At 38.6% G+C, this 17867-nt stretch overlaps 1 protein-coding gene across 4 annotated transcripts in view; it reads left to right on the top strand.

The window, feature by feature from the left end:
* LOC127420295 (zinc finger protein 501-like) overlaps positions 1 to 17867 on the top strand; it is a 379903-nt gene that overhangs the window by 205571 nt on the left and 156465 nt on the right. For 2 of the 4 annotated variants that reach the window (XM_051662476.1, XM_051662473.1), the window contains exon 2: positions 4914 to 7216. The exons of the other annotated variants lie outside the window; for them this stretch is intronic. In XM_051662476.1, coding sequence (XP_051518436.1) covers positions 4919 to 6250 — 1332 coding nt within the window. In that variant the 5' untranslated portion in view covers positions 4914 to 4918 and the 3' untranslated portion in view covers positions 6251 to 7216. Of the gene's footprint in view, positions 1 to 4913; positions 7217 to 17867 lie in introns of those variants that run through there. 4 annotated transcript variants of the gene reach the window in all.

Genomic DNA, 17867 nt, shown 5'->3' with positions numbered 1-17867 from the left:
TCAGAGAAGTTAAGTTACACCCTGTTATCTAGCATTTGCCCTTGATATGGACAAAAGTGTCCAAAGTGTTTAATTCGGACATTTATTTAAATGTTTTCTTGAGCATATGGCTGAACCCCAAATTATATATAATATGTCTGGTCAGAGTGGATTGTGAGGGGGGTTACTACACTCGGTGACCTATATGAAGGTGGAGTGTTGAGATCCTATGAAAATTTGGTTCAACATTTTGGGATTCCCAGATCTCGGCTCTTTAGGTATTTGCAGCTGCGCCACCTGCTCTGTACTATTTTTGGGAGTAGCCACCCCCCCCCCCCACCAAAGCGGCAGATACTCTGGTAGAGGTGATTACTGCTTTTGGTAAGGGTCATGAGGCATCAGTGTATTACTCCCTGCTAATTCAGAGTCTGGGTGGCGGAGCTTTAAATTCTAAGATTTAAACCTTGTATTGGAGGAGGGAGTGTTGGCTAGGATTCTAAAAAATGTCAAGTCTGTATCTAGAGATGCAAGTACGATTTATGCAGTTCAAGATTTTACATAGATTCTATTGGACCCTTCTTGATTGTATAGGCTTGGTCTAAAGACATACCCACCTGCTGGCGATGCTAGTCAGAAGATTGTTTTGACACAACCCTTGTTTTTTGGTGGTGTGTTAAGATCCAAGAATTTTGGTTGAAGGTTCAGAGTTTTATGTGTGACATATTGGACACTCAAATTTCATTTTGCCCCAGACTCTGTATTTTGGGCGAAGGGGTGGTCATCAATATGGGGGATAAACACAAAAAAAATTGGTTTCTGACTAGTGTTATGATTGGCAGACAGCTTATTTTAAGGGGATGGAAGTCGGCTGAAGCACCCTCATTTCCAGAGTGCTGTGCAGAGATGGGGAGGGTGGCAGCTTTTGAGGAGGTGTCATATAGAAGGCTGGGGTTTTGGTATTTGTTTGATTGGAAATGGGGCTGTTATTTAGCGTTTTTGGGGGAATCTCGGGGTGGGGCTATGGAGAGAGAAGTATAGTTTTAATTATGTATGATTTTATATATATATATATATATATATATATATATATATATATATATATATATATATATATATTTTTTTTTTTTTTTTTTGTGTGTGTGTATTTTTATATGTGACCACTGGGATTGGTGGGGTTGGTGATTGGGGATGGGGAATATTTGGGGTTAAATGTTGATTCAATTTATATATGTTGATTATTTCTTTATTCTTTGTTATATATCTACAAATCAATAAAAAAATGCTGATCGGAAATATTTTGAGCTTGAGACCTCTGGTTGAGTTGACCCGTAATGACTCTATAACATTTTTTCTTTCTTTCTCAACCACTGCAAAAAGAGGCTTGCTATTTGTAAATTTGTATTTATGAATATAACATTTACAGAGAAATCAGATCAAATTTATAATGAAACCTGCATCATTGGAGACATGATGCTTAACATTAAAACCCAAAATTACATGTCTGTAGGATAATTTTATTTTACTGTGAACAACACAAAGCTCATCATCCTTCCAAAAACTCTTGAGAAATGGTAGATCGTTTCAGGGAAACTTTCACAAAAAGAGCATTTTACATCAATATAACTCTTAAATTAGTGGTGGTGGCGTAGTGGGCTAAAGCACATAACTGGTAATCTAGGCAATCATATAGGTTGCTGGTTCGATCCCCACAGCCACCACCATTGTGTCCTTGAGCAAGGCATATAACTCCAGGTTGCTCCGGGGGTATTGTCCCTGTAATAAGTGCACTGTAAATCGCTTTGGATAAAAGCATCTGCCAAATGCATAAAAAAAAAAAAAAATGTAAAATGTAAATTTTTGTAGAAAATGTTTTGTACGATAAACTCTAATCTGTTTTATTGATCATTCCGGACATGTAAGATCATCATAAATCCAAAATCAGTTAAAAAAACTCAAAGAACATAATATAGCTCATCTTTTCGTGAAAAACACAAGCGGTTCTTAAAACTGTCTCTACCCACTGGAACACTCTCCTAGCTGATTAGGTACAGCTAATATTAGTTAGTTCACGGTGCAGTGACTGGTATGCCCAGTAGGAGGCAGGAGGGGAAAGGTTAATGGAGAACACAGAAGGGAATATAATAATAAATACATTTCGAATAGAGGCCCCAACAATATGATTGCACTTACATTACATTATTAGTTAAAATAAAATACAAAAATTCAAAGTCTGAAATCAAGCTGCCTTGCATTATTGTGCAATAAAAATTAACCCATAGCACCAATTAGCGTCCAACAAGTGGTAATACGGGTATTATTTTCACTGCACCGATGTGAAAATGACATAATGCCAAGTCTAGTCATCTTAGTCCTAGTCACTCTTTCTTGTGTTGTTCCAAACATGTATGACTTTGTTTATGTGACTCTGGTTCACATTAAGTCTAAATTACTATAATCATGAAATGCAGTTATTGGCCAGAATTGATGGTATAAATTAGGGCTGTCGATTTAATGCATTAATTCAGGACGATACCACCGGTTTTCTCCAGGGGGAGTAAGCGAAACTTCAGCTGAATGGGCAACATGCAGCTTATACAGAGAACAAACCACACTTACTGACTGCACAAGATGAGAACATGTTTTTGTTTTCAAACATGGCTTGATGGAGTGCAAATTAGAATGCAGGGATCTCAAGACGTGTTTTTCTAAGTTTCAAACTACTTTAACTTGACACAATGACCTAAAAACTGATGCTACGCAACCAGAGTGAGGTGCCCCAAAAGCATCCGTCTGATGCATGTATATATTGATGCGTCCTTAGAAAAGCCCTTAAATAAATCTCGGACTGATTGACAAATTCAGTTGAAAATGGATTGCTGTGGACTGTAGGCCAATGATATGTTCAATAATATGGAAATAAACAATATATTGCCTTCTAAAGCCACTTTTTATCAATGCTTTATTCGTCTGCCACAATAATGTATTTTAATGATCATATATATATATATATATATATATATACAGGTGCATCTCAATAAATTAGAATGTCATGGAAAAGTTCATTTATTTCAGTAATTCAACTCAAATTGTGAAACTCATGTATTAAATAAATTAAATGCACACAGACTGAAGTAGTTTAAGTCTTTGGTTCTTTTAATTGTGATGATTTTGGCTCACATTTAACAAAAACCCACCAATTCACTATCTCAAAAAATTAGAATATGGTGACATGCCAATCAGCTAATCAACTCAAAACACTTGCAAAGGTTTCCTGAGCCTTCAAAATGGTCTCTCAGTTTGGTTCACTAGGCTGCACAATCATGGGGAAGACTGCTGATCTGACAGTTGTCCAGAAGACAATCATTGATACCCTTCACAAGGAGGGTAAGCCACAAACATTCATTGCCAAAGAAGCTGGCTGTTCACAGAGTGCTGTATCCAAGCATGTTAACAGAAAGTTGAGTGGAAGGAAAAAGTGTGGAAGAAAAAGATGCACAACCAACCGAGAGAACCACAGCCTTATGAGAATTGTCAAGCAAAATCGATTCAAGAATTTGGGTGAACTTCACAAGGAATGGACTGAGGCTGGGGTCAAGGCATCAAGAGCCACCACACACAGACGTGTCAAGGAATTTGGCTACAGTTGTCGTATTCCTCTTGTTAAGCCACTCCTGAACCACAGACAATGTCAGAGGCGTCTTACCTGGGCTAAGGAAAAGAAGAACTGGACTGTTGCCCAGTGGTCCAAAGTCCTCTTTTCAGATGAGAGCAAGTTTTGTATTTCATTTGGAAACCAAGGTCCTAGAGTCTGGAGGAAGGGTGGAGAAGCTCATAGCCCAAGTTGCTTGAAGTCCAGTGTTAAGTTTCCACAGTCTGTGATGATTTGGGGTGCAATGTCATCTGCTGGTGTTGGTCCATTGTGTTTTTTGAAAACCAAAGTCACTGCACCCGTTTACCAAGAAATTTTGGAGCACTTCAGGCTTCCTTCTGCTGACCAGCTTTTTAAAGATGCTGATTTCATTTTCCAGCAGGATTTGGCACCTGCCCACACTGCCAAAAGCACCAAAAGTTGGTTAAATGACCATGGTGTTGGTGTGCTTGACTGGCCAGCAAACTCACCAGACCTGAACCCCATAGAGAATCTATGGGGTATTGTCAAGAGGAAAATGAGAAACAAGAGACCAAAAAATGCAGATGAGCTGAAGGCCACTGTCAAAGAAACCTGGGCTTCCATACCACCTCAGCAGTGCCACAAACTGATCGCCTCCATGCCACGCTGAATTGAGGCAGTAATTAAAGCAAAAGGAGCCCCTACCAAGTATTGAGTACATATACAGTAAATGAACATACTTTCCAGAAGGCCAACAATTCACTAAAAATGTTTTTTTAATTGGTCTTATGATGTATTCTAATTTTTTGAGATAGTGAATTGGTGGGTTTTTGTTAAATGTGAGCCAAAATCATCACAATTAAAAGAACCAAAGACTTAAACTACTTCAGTCTGTGTGCATTGAATTTATTTAATACACGAGTTTCACAATTTGAGTTGAATTACTGAAATAAATGAACTTTTCCACGACATTCTAATTTATTGAGATGCACCTGTATATATATATATATAATTATTTTATATATTTGTGGCAGACAAGCCTCTTGTTCATCGGAAAGGAGGAAGCGGGAAGCGGGTTATCATACAAAAAGATTAATTGTGATTAATTTGATTAATTAATCGGCATACCATGTAATTTATCAGAATGAAATTTGTAATCGATTGACAGCCCTAGTATAAATATGTACCTTTTGCACAGCAAAAATCATACATTTATGCTGGACCTTTGTGTTCTGGCATAAATTACATTTAGGGTTCAATTTGATTTATTTTTACATTTGTACCTCTTGAATTGATTTTTGGCCATTTACTGTGTTCATTTCAGAGCTGATGGAAGTGAAAGAGGAAAGTCAAGAACTGATTGAAGTGGAGGAGAAACTTCAGTATCAGAAACATCATGATTTCATAACTGGAGAGAAATCTTTGAGTGACTCAAATACTAAGAAGAATTTATCACCAGAAAAGCCTGAAAGAAAAGCAGCCAAAAATACTTTCACCTGCTCACAGTGTGGAAATTGTTTCACATATAAAAGTCAGCTTAATACACACATGAGAGTTCACACAGGAGAGAGACCTTACACGTGCTCACACTGTGAAAAGAGTTTCACTTGGTCAATAAGCCTAAAAAAACATGAGAGTATTCATAGTGGAGAGAAACCTTACAAGTGCTCATCATGTGGAAAGAGTTTCACTTGGTCACAACACCTGAAAATACATGAGAGAATTCATACTGGAGAGAAACCTTACAAGTGCTCTTCATGTGGAAAGAGTTTCACTTGGTCACAATACTTGAAAATACATCAGAGAATTCATACTGGAGAGAAACCTTACAAGTGCTCACACTGTGAAAAGAGTTTCACTCGTTCACAAAACCTAAAAAAACATGAGAGAATTCATACTGGAGAGAAACCTTACAAGTGCTCTTTGTGTGGAAAGAGTTTCACTTGGTCACAACACCTGAAAAAACATGAGAGAATTCATACTGGAGAGAAACCCTACAAATGCTCTTCATGTGGAAAGAGTTTCACTCAGTCACAACACCTGAAAACACACAATAGAATTCATACTGGAGATAAACTTTACAAGTGCTCACACTGTGAAATGAGCTTCACTTGGTTAATAAACCTAAAAAGACATGAGAGAATTCATACTGGAGAGAAACCTTACAAGTGCTCTTCATGTGGAAAGTGTTTCAATCTGTCACAAAACCTGAAAACCCATGAGAGAATTCATACTGGAGAGAAACCTTACAAATGCTCACACTGTGAAATGAACTTCACTTTGTCAATAAACCTAAAAACACATGAGAGAATTCATACCGGAGAGAAACCTTACAAGTGCTCTTCATGTGGAAAGAGTTTCACTTGGTCACATTACCTGAAAAAACATGAGAGAATCCATACAGGAGAGAAACCTTACAAGTGCTCACACTGCGAAATGAGCTTCACTTGGTCAATAAACCTAAAAAGACATGAGAGAATTCATACCGGAGAGAAACCTTACAAGTGCTCTTTATGTGGAAAGAGTTTCAATCTGTCACAACACCTGAAAACACATGAGAGAATTCATACTGGAGAGAAACCTTTCAAGTGCTCTTCTTGTGGAAAGAGTTTCACTCAGTCACAACACCTAAAAAAGCACGAGAGGATCCATACTGGATAGTTGAGTTGCCACGGTGTACGGTGTTACCGGTTTTACACGGTACAAGGGACAACACCGGTGTGAAATTTTATACCGGTGGAAACATGAATGAAATTTCCAAGATTAATACAATAGCCTAACGCATAGAATATCCTTAAAGAATAGTTGACTAATGAAGAGTTTGCGACCCATGATAAAGGAAACTAAATAACGCATTGAAAGCCAGATGTTCTTTACCAACGTATCAAAGTATGCACATTGACAGAAGACTTTTAATTGCAGGTACCAAATATAATGTCCATGGTGGGTAAATGTAAGATGTCTCGGATTTGGAATGACATAAGAAATGTGGTTATACACACAGACGTGTGTAAGAACACTTTATAATATTTTTAAGAACAGATGACAGAAAAGCCGTCTTGTGCATGTCTGACGCACTGTTTGTTTGGAGGCGTGCAGTCTCGTGGAACACGTGTGTATAAAGGGTTCTCACTCTGTCTCAGTCTTCTGAATATTTTTTGCAAGAATAGTATCGTCTATGAGAATGCTGCAAATGACCTCAGACCATCTCAGCTCAGGAGGTGCTTGGAGTTCAATTCGCTTTATTTCCACAGAGCAGTTCGTTGTGAGCGCAGCTCTGCAGCCTATACGTCTGTGATTAAATAATAAAATAATATAAAAACACATTCACCTCGAACCATGATTTATATTTCAGTGATTATTATCATCATTATAATGATTATGTTTACATTTAGAATTGTTTTAGATCTTAATTTGTATTAGTAATTTTCTGCAGTTGTCACAGACGGATATTTGCATGGCGGTAAATGAAAGGTGGTTATACATGTTTTTTATTTTTTTTACCATTTCATTATTTTAATTGCTTTTTTGTTTAGTTTGAAATGCTATTTGAATTTAGAAATGTCTTGGGTTTGAGTTTTTCATTTTTTAAATAAATGAATTACATTTTCTATGCAAAATCACTAAAGCAAGAATATTCACCAATCCCTTATATATATATATATATATATATATATATATATATATATATATATATATATATATATATATATATATACACACAGACTACCATTATTTTTTCACCTTTTAGAATAATAGTAAAGTCATCAAAACTATGGAATAACATAAATGGAACTATGGGAATTATGTTGTGACTAAACAAAATCCAAAATAAAAACGGTTATATTTTAGCATCTTCAAAGTAGTCACCCTTTGCCTAGAATTTGCAGACATGTATTCTTGACATTTTCTCAAACAACTTCTTGAGGTATCACCTTGGGATGATTTTTAAACAGTATTGAAGGAGTTTCCATCTATGTTGGGCACTTAATGGCTGCTTTTCTTTATTATTTGGTCCAAGTCATCAATTTAAAAAAAAAAAAAATTTTTATTACATTTTAGTTTTATAATGAAATAAATTTATATGGTGGCACAATTATATTTTTGTCTACAAAACTAATTTCAAATATTTAAGCATACGCCTTCAGATCAAAAGATTTTTAAGATCATGAGAAACATTTCAGTCAAGTGTTTCAAAACATTTGACCAGTAGAGTGTGTGTATGTGTGTATATATATATATATATATATATATATATATATATATATATATATATATATATATATATATATATATATATATATATACACACACACATATACATACATATACAGTTCATTTATTTCAGTAATTCAACTCAGATTGTGAAACTCGTGTATTAAATTCAGTGCACACAGACTGAAGTAGTTTAAGTCTTTGGTTCTTTTAATTGTGATGATTTTGGCTCACATTTAACAAAAACCCACCAATTCACTATCTCAAAAAATTAGAATACATCATAAGACCAATTAAAAAAACATTTTTAGTGAATAGTTGGCCTTCTGGAAAGTATGTTCATTTACTGTATATGTACTCAATACTTAGTAGGGGCTCCTTTTGCTTTAATTACTGCCTCAATTCGGCGTGGCATGGAGGTGATCAGTTTGTGGCACTGCTGAGGTGGTATGGAAGCCCAGGTTTCTTTGACAGTGGCCTTCAGCTCATCTGCATTTTTTGGTCTCTTGTTTCTCATTTTCCTCTTGACAATACCCCATAGATTCTCTATGGGGTTCAGGTCTGGTGAGTTTGCTGGCCAGTCAAGCACACCAACACCATGGTCATTTAACCAACTTTTGGTGCTTTTGGCAGTGTGGGCAGGTGCCAAATCCTGCTGGAAAATGAAATCAGCATCTTTAAAAAGCTGGTCAGCAGAAGGAAGCATGAAGTGCTCCAAAATTTCTTGGTAAACGGGTGCAGTGGTTTTCAAAAAACACAATGGACCAACACCAGCAGATGACATTGCACCCCAAATCATCACAGACTGTGGAAACTTAACACTGGACTTCAAGCAACTTGGGCTATGAGCTTCTCCACCCTTCCTCCAGACTCTAGGACCTTGGTTTCCAAATGAAATACAAAACTTGCTCTCATCTGAAAAGAGGACTTTGGACCACTGGGCAACAGTCCAGTTCTTCTTCTCCTTAGCCCAGGTATGACGCCTCTGACGTTGTCTGTGGTTCAGGAGTGGCTTAACAAGAGGAATACGACAACTGTAGCCAAATTCCTTGACATGTCTGTGTGTGGTGTCTCTTGATGCCTTGACCCCAGCCTCAGTCCATTCCTTGTGAAGTTCACCCAAATTCTTGAATCGATTTTGCTTGACAGGCTGCGGTTCTCTCGGTTGGTTGTGCATCTTTTTCTTCCACACTTTTTCCTTCCACTCAACTTTCTGTTAACATGCTTGGATACAGCACTCTGTGAACAGCCAGCTTCTTTGGCAATGAATGTTTGTGGCTTACCCTCCTTGTGAAGGGTGTCAATGATTGTCTTCTGGACAACTGTCAGATCAGCAGTCTTCCCCATGATTGTGTAGCCTAGTGAACCAAACTGAGAGACCATTTTGAAGGCTCAGGAAACCGTTGCAGGTGTTTTGAATTGATTAGCTGATTGGCATGTCACCATATTCTAATTTTTTGAGATAGTGAATTGGTGGGTTTTTGTTAAATGTGAGCCAAAATCATCACAATTAAAAGAACCAAAGACTTAAACTACTTCAGTCTGTGTGCACTGAATTTATTTAATACACGAGTTTCACAATTTGAGTTGAATTACTGAAATAAATGAACTTTTCCACGACATTCTAATTTATTGAGATGCACCTGTACATATACAGTTGTGCTCAAAAGTTTGCATACCCTGGCAGAAATTGTGAAATTTTGGCATTGATTTTGAAAATAAGACTGATCGTGCAAAAAAACTGTCTTTTAAGGATGGTGATCATATGAAGCCATTTATCATCACATAGTTGTTTGGCTCCTTTTTAAATCATAATGATAACAGAAATCACTCAAATGGCCCTGACCAAAAGTTTACATACCTTTGAATGTTTGGCCTTGTTACAGACACACAAGGTGACACACACAGGTTTAAATGGCAATTAAAGTTTAATTTCCCACACCTGTGGCTTTTTAAATTGCAATTAGTGTCTGTGTATAAATAGTCAATGAGTTTGTTAGCTCTCACGTGGATGCACTGAGCAGGCTAGATTCTGAGCCATGGGGAGCAGAAAAGAACTGTCAAAAGACCTGCGTAACAAGGTAAAGGAACTTTATAAAGATGGAAAAGAATATAAAAAGATATCCAAAGTCTTGAAAATGCCAGTCAGTACTGTTGAATCACTTATTAAGAAGTGGAAAATTCGGGGATCTCTTGATACCAAGCCAAGGTCAGGTAGACCATGAAAGATTTCAGCCACAACTGCCAGAAGAATTATTTGGGATACAAAGAAAAACCCACAGGTAACCTCAGGAGAAATACAGGCTGCTCTGGAAAAAGATGGTGTGGTTGTTTCAAGGAGCTCAATACGACGATACTTGAACAAAAATGAGCTGCATGGTCGAGTTGCCAGAAAGAAGCCTTTACTGTTCCTATGCCACAAATAACAACACCTTGATTCGCCTCACAGCTTCTGGCACACTGTAATGTGGAGTGACGAGACCAAAATAGAGCTTTATGGTCACAACCATAAGCTCTATGTTTGGAGAGGGGTCAACAAGGCCTATAGTGAAAAGAATACCATCCCCACTGTGAAGCATGGTGGTGGCTCACTGATGTTTTGGGGGTGTGTGAGCTCTAAAGCACGGGGAATCTTGTGAAAATTGATGGCAAGATGAATGCAGCATGTTATCAGAAAATACTGGCAGACAATTTGCATTCTTCTGCACGAAAGCTGCGCATGGGACGCTCTTGGACTTTCCAGCATGACAATGACCCTAAGCACAAGGCCAAGTTGACCCTCCAGTGGTTACAGCAGAAAAAGGTGAAGGTTCTGGAGTGGCCATCACATTCTCCTGACCTTAACATCATCGAGCCACTCTGGGGAGATCTCAAACGTGCGGTTCATGCAAGACAACCAAAGACTTTGCATGACCTGGAGGCATTTTACCAAGACGAATGGGCAGCTATACAACCTGCAAGATTTGGGGCCTCATAGACAACTATTAAAAAGACTGCACACTGTCATTGATGCTAAAGGGGGCAATACACAGTATTAAGAATTAAGGGTATGAAGACTTTTGAACAGAGGTCATTTCATTTTGTTCCTTGTTGCCATGTTTTGTTTTATGATTGTGCCATTCTGTTATAACCTACAGTTGAATATGAATCCCATAAGAAATAAAAGAAATGTGTTTTGCCTGCTCACTCGTTTTCTTTAAAAATGGTACATATATTACCGATTCTCCAAGGGTATGCTAACTTTTGAGCACAACTGTATATATATCATTTTTTAATGAAATATTGTGAACAAATTGTGAAAAATATTGTGACCAGTAGAGAATGCACGGATGAAGTAGATTAGTTTCCAAAGAGACGTTGCCCTTCACAACTGTCGAAAAGCCTTTAGAAAATCTTTCTAAAAGTTGAACAACACAATTTTACCAAGGTCACGTGATGCCAAGCAGATGTGTAAATTGCAAGCTCTGTGCACTTTGCTAGTTTTTTTTTATTATTTTCATGTTATAATCTGGTGAGATTTGATACACCCAGCTACATATTTGTTCTTTGAGTAAACATGGCAAAGAAGTCAAAATCCTCAGGCTCTGGAGACATTAAAAGACACTAACGTGCTCAAGCTGAAACCTCTGATGGGCCTGCAGACCAGGGACTCGGTTTGGACGGTGTGGAGGGAGAAATCCAGCATCAACCGTCCAGCATGTCTGTGATGCTGACGAAGGTTGTTGCTGGCTTGGAGGATCTTGCTGTAATACGTTGATCGATTACGGCGATGGAAACAAAATTCTCTGAGTTGGTTACAAGCGTGGCAGATGTTGAGAAATGGATCGATTATATGGAGTCATCGGAAAGGGAATTATCCGCCAATCCGCTAGCGACCAAGATAGATATGGAAAGCTTTTTGGAAAAACCAGAAGATCTTGAAAATAGGAGCCGACGAAATAACATACGTATTCAACAGGATTGGTATTCCTGAGCATGAAGAAGGCAGAGATATGGTGAAATTCCTAGACGAGCTCTTTCCGAGTATGCTCGACATAACAGGCCATAAGCTGGAAATCGAGCGAGCTCGCAGATCAGCTGAGGGGGACAGGCCCCGATCAATTCTGGCCACATTTCTGAGATCATCCAATAGAAATCTTGTGTTGCGCGAGGAGAGGAGTAAAGGAAACCTTTCTTGGAAGAATCACAATATTTTCTTGTTCCCGGACTTTGCGAATTCGAAATGCGATCAATTCAAGGAATGTAAGAAACACTTACATCAACGGAAGATCGCTTTTGCACTGATATTTCTGGCCAAATTGAGAATAGATAATAAAGATGGCCGCTAAGTATTTACATGTCCCAAGCAAGCACTGTCCTTCATAGAAACAATGGAGTGAGTATTTACATTTGGTGTTTCTCGTGTAGCTCCAGAGTGGATTAACTCGCTGTACTTACTCTTGGCAAAATATCTACATGCCCACACAATGGATGTCTTTTATAAAGTTGACGGACTGAGTAAGTCATGGTGTATTTTTTTATGTGGCCTCCGACTGAATTTGACTCGCTCATTACACTATTCACCATCTGAGGAACTGGGACGCCTGTTTTGTTTCTTTTTGTGCTGGTTCCGCCTAGCGGCTGGAGTTTGTTTTGTGGAATAACACTGCTTCGGGACATTTGTGGATGAATCTGTTAGTTCTTTGTGCCTATGCCTCCTGTTAGCTGGAGTTTGTTTTGTGGAGTGTTTTTGCTGGACATTGGAATGATTACATCATCTGCTGCACTCATAAACAGCTGGCTCACTGAACACTTGTTTGTCTGTCCGAGGAAACTGAATGGCTTCATATCGGCTAGAATTTGTTTTGTGGAGGAACACACCTTCGAGACAGTTCTATGAATGAATCTATGCGTTCTTTGTGTTTATTCTACCTATTGGCTGGGGTTTGTTTTACAAATTATTTTCTGTTATGTAATTGTGCCTCACAAAATTTGTGCAGAAGCACCAGACTTGTGCAATCTGATGGCAAAGATGTCACGGGGGCTCTCGTAGGCATACATGGACCTTTTGAGTTTAGAGGGATGGTCCGCTGTGGTGCGCAGGGTTAATGTGCATGTTTTTCTTTTTTCTATTTGTTTGGTTTGGGGGGAGTTCGGGGTTTGATTGTTGCACTAATGTTGGAATGTGGTCTGTGTAATCTTGTTTTTGACACAATTTATTTTCTCTATTATATCAAAATATCAGATGTTAATATGAGTGGGTTATCTTTCTCCATGTGGAATGTGAATGGGTTGGGGCACCCCATAAAAAGGAAGGTTATTTCTTTTCTTAAGCATAAGAAATGTGATATAGTGTTTCTTCAAGAAACACATCTTTCCTCGCAGGAAGCTGAAAAATTGGGAAGATATGGGTTGGGGATGTTTTCTTTAGTGCGAGCTCAAGTAAGATCAGGGGAGTCATTACATTGATAAGTAAACATCTACAATTCAAATCTCTAACAGAGTAAAGATAAATTAGGGAGAATCATTATTGTTTTAGCGGAAATTCAGGGGCAAAGGTTGGTTTTGGCAAATATTTACGCACCTAACCTCGATGATCAGGGCTTTTTTATTGATTTTGAAGGGATGTTGCAAGCCGCTGGCGCCCCTCATGATATAACATTGGGAGGAGACTTTAATCTTTTGATGGACTCAGTCCTTGATCATAGTGAAGCAAAAGTGTGTAAGCCCCATTGGAAGCAACATTGATGCTTCACAGGATGTGTAAAAATCTTGGTCTTGCAGATATTTGGTGACTTAAGAGATGGGTTCATGAAGAGTTGGGTCCTGGCTGGTGTCATGATCGGAAGGCAAGTCATCCTTAGGGGATGGAAATCAGCTGGATCGCCCTCATTTTTGGAGTGGTGCGCGGAGTTGGGCAGGGTGGTGGCTTTTGAGGGGATGGTTTGTAGAATGCTGGGCAACACAGGATTATTTAATAAAAAATGGGGTAGGTATTTAGATTTTGTGAAGCGCTCTCGGGGGGAGACGGTGGAGGGAGATGGGTAATATTGAATATGTGTGTGCGTTCTTATTGTTTTTTTTATTATTTGTTTTTTTTCTGAATACTGTCTGTTGATTTATTGTTTGTTTTGTGTGTCATTATTGGTTTGATGTCAGGCCACTGGGGTATGTGTGTTTGTGTTGGGCGGGGGGTGGGAAGGGTTTAGGTTTATGTAATGTGATTACGTGTTTCCTGTTATGTTTATTGGATTTGTCATTGGAATCAATAAAAATGGTTAATTGCAACAAAAAAAAAATTTAATTGCACTTATTTTTTTTGTTTCATTTTAATTTTTAGTTAAAATCAATAAAAAATAAAGTTAAAAGTTTGAAATCAAGCTGCCTTGCATTATTGTGTAGTCTTAGCCCTAACCCTGCTTAACGAAAATGTCCCCATAGTACCACCTAGCGTCCAACCAGCGGTAATACCAGTGTTAGTCGGTTTGAAGTTGAACACCACACCGGTGTGAAAATTTTACCGTGGCAAGTCTTCTGGATAGTCTTATCTAATTAATGTGATGACTCTTTTCCACCATTAGATGGCTGCACCTTCAGTCATTAGACTACATGCACATATTATGCACATATGAAAACATTTTATGTATGTACGGTATTGTTGTTCTTGTTTTCCAGACAACCAGGTGCTGATGTGAGCAGAACCCTACTAAATATGTTGAAGTAATTTGTTTTTCCCCAATGATATAGCTGTATAAGGGTCCTAATTTTCACAACTTGTGTTTTCTGGAGTTCATACACTGATTGAGCACCATACTAATACTGTGTAGGGCCTCCCTTTGCTCTCAAAACAGCATCAGTTCTTCGTGGTATGGATACCATAAGATGTTGGAAACATTCCTTTGAGATTCTGGTCCATGTTGACATGATTACACCACATAATTTATGCAGATTCGTTAGTTTCACATTCATTCTGTGAATCTCCTGTTCTACTGAAAAACAAATCCAGCAGCACTTGTGGTGTGGAGAATAATTCTAACTTTATTTTACCAATGCGTTTCTGCATCTAGGCCTTCATCAGGGCTTTTGTGAAGTTGCGCCAGAATAACTCTAAATAATCTTCTGTTCTACCACATCCCAAAGGTGCTCTATTGGATTCAGATTCAGGTGGGAAGACCACTGAAGGACAATGAACTCATTGTAATGTTCATGAAACCAGTTTGAGATGACTTTTGCTTTGTGACTTGGTGCATTATCATGCTGGAAGAAGCTATAAGAAGATAGGTAAATTGTGGCCATTAAAGGATGCACATGTTTTGCAACAATGCTCAAATAGGCTGTGGCATTCAAGCGATGATTGATTGGTATTAACTGGCCTAAAGTGTGCCAATAAAACATTCCCCACACCATTACACCATCACCTCCATCAATCTGGACTGTTGACACAAGTCAGGTTGGGTCAATGGATACATGCTTTTGGCACCAAAATCTGACCCTACCATCTGTGTGCCTCTGCAGAAATCGAGATTCATCAGACCAGGATTAGTTTTTGCAGTCTTCAACTGTCCAGTCTTGGTGAACCTGTGCCCACTGCAGCTTTCTATTCTTGGTGTGGTGAAATGTAGTTATTTGCCTCTACCCTCAAGGCTGTTTGATGCCCATGCTCCTTTGGCATTTACTTATTATTGAGCCGCATTTAGTGGGGGTATAAAGGCATCACCAGGTCATCTAGGCGGTGCGTCACTTGTTCAGCTGATTGCTGTTTCCGGGTTTCTGCTGCTCTGCGTTAGAGCTGGTGTCTGCTCGGATGTGTTTGCTGTGCCGCATAGTGCGGCTGATCGCTGTTTCCGAGTTTCTGCTGGTCTGCATCAGAGGTATGTGTTTGTTTTGCATTTTGTACTCTTGCTTATTGTATATCACTAAATGTAAAAGTTTCCGGGAAAGCTGGTGATTGCTCAGGTGTGCTCGCTCTGCCGCATAGTGCGGCTGATCGCTGTTCATTGGAGTCGGATCGTTCCACACTAAAGAACTGCTTGCATGCTGTGTCATTTGGTGACTGCTTCTCTCCTGCTCGGTAGGTGTATCTTCTGTTTATTATTATTATGGCCATGTTCAGTATGTTACGAGGGTTTTGAGGTGCATGATCTGTGTATTAATTTCCCGTTTAGTGAACTTTGAAGTATCTGCTGCTGGATAGATGCTATGGTCTACGCATGTTGGTATGTAAAACCTACTCATGTCTCTACGGCCACCTTTAAAGGTATGTGGATTAGTTTTTAACTTTGCTTTGCATTTTAGGTGAATAAATCAGCCCATTAGCACATCTCTTCCTGCTCTGTCGCTGCATGGCTTGAACCTTTGATGCTGTTGTTTTGGTGTTGTGGTCACTTAAATAGTTTTTTTTTTGTTTTCCTTTTGCTGGCTTTCAAGCTTAGTTGTGTTCATTTATTTTTGTTTGCTGCTATTATTTGCATTTGGATAGACTGAGTTTCTGGTATCCCAGTGGGTTAAACTCCTTGCTGTGGTGCCACTAACCATTGGAGTTTTGATATCCTCAGGTTTGAGTTTTTCTTTTGGTATTCTAAGTTGATTTGTTTTTTTGTAATGGGCGGCCGATTATAAGATCCTGCGTTTATTTTCCAATTTGATTTCTCTTCTGTGATCATTGGTTTTTGTGAATTTGATTTTGATTTCTTTTTTTTGTCTTTCTAGGAGCTGGGGGCCTGGAGTGGGCAGGCTATTCGTACCTATGTGGTGGTGTTTCTCCTTGCACTGAGTGCTGCATGCCTACTTTGCAGTGAATCTCACTGGAGTGTGTGCGAGTGTGTGATCTGGTGCTCGTGTGGTTTTTTATTATTGCGGGCATTATTAAAGCCCTGTATCTAGCCTGCCTTGCTATGGGTAAGCCCCAGCTCAGAGTTATTTTGTAAATTTGTGTCTTGACATTATTACAGCAGCTTGGTGCTGTTTGCCTTTTATTGGCACTTTATTCCTGTTACACCACATTGAATGCCCTTTTCCTCTGTGTTTTTAATCTATTTATTGTGACTGAATAAAGATCATACATATTTTTGGTATAAACATATCCACGTCTCATTGTCTATGTGAGAGAAATCGAACCTGTGTGCCCTTATTGGGTATTTCCTTGGGTAATTAGACCGGAGTGGCTTAGTCACTACTTGCTGTTGGAGGTAAACCTCCTTAGAGGTGTATCATCTGAGAACTCTTTATTTTTGAACCCTCTTGATCTGCTCGCTTCGCCACATTGGCTTACTGAAGTGGAATCCGAAGTGGTCTCCGAAGTGGTCTTCTACTGTTGTAGCCCATTCGCCTCAAGGTTCGACGAGTTGTGCATTCTGAAAAGTTATGCTGAGTTATCTGTGAGCTCAAACCAGTTTGGCCATTCTCCATCGACCTCTCTCATCAAAAGGCGTTTCCATCTACAGAACTGCTGCTCACTGGATGTTTGTTGTTTTGTTTTTGGCATCATTCTGAGTAAACTCTTGAGACTGTTGTGCGTGAAAATCCCAGGAGATCAGCAGTTACAGAAATACTCCAACCAGCCCATCTGGCACTAACAATCATGCCACAGTTGAAATCACTGAGATCAAATTTTTTCACTGAAATCACTGAAGCTCTGCATGATTTTATGCATTGCATTGCTGCCACACGATTTGCTGATTAGATAATCACATGAATAAGTAGGTGTGCAGGTGTTGTTAATAAAGTGCTCAGTGAGTATAGTTTTCAATTCTGATCAGTGGCGATTTGCTTCAAATGAATATTCCAGATTCGATACAAGTTATAATTCATTCAAATCAAAATCAAATCCCTTTATTGTCACTCAACCATATACACAAGTATAACAGTGGGTGAAAGTCTTGCGTGCAGTTCCAAGCAATATAGCAGTATAACAATTACAATAAACATCTGATTTACACCTAACACAGTTTACACATCTTGTTACACAACACAATATACAATATATAGCTAATAATGTACAATATACAGTATACACAAAATAAGAAGACTGTATACAATAAAAATGCACTGTATTCCCCCCCCCATGTAATCAGTGGAAATAAAT

Source organism: Myxocyprinus asiaticus, chromosome 29 (assembly GCF_019703515.2).
Source record: "Myxocyprinus asiaticus isolate MX2 ecotype Aquarium Trade chromosome 29, UBuf_Myxa_2, whole genome shotgun sequence".
NCBI classification, from domain to species: Eukaryota; Metazoa; Chordata; class Actinopteri; order Cypriniformes; family Catostomidae; genus Myxocyprinus; species Myxocyprinus asiaticus.
The sequence above is the reverse complement of the archived record's forward strand: the minus strand, read 5'-3'. Positions and strand labels throughout refer to the sequence as shown.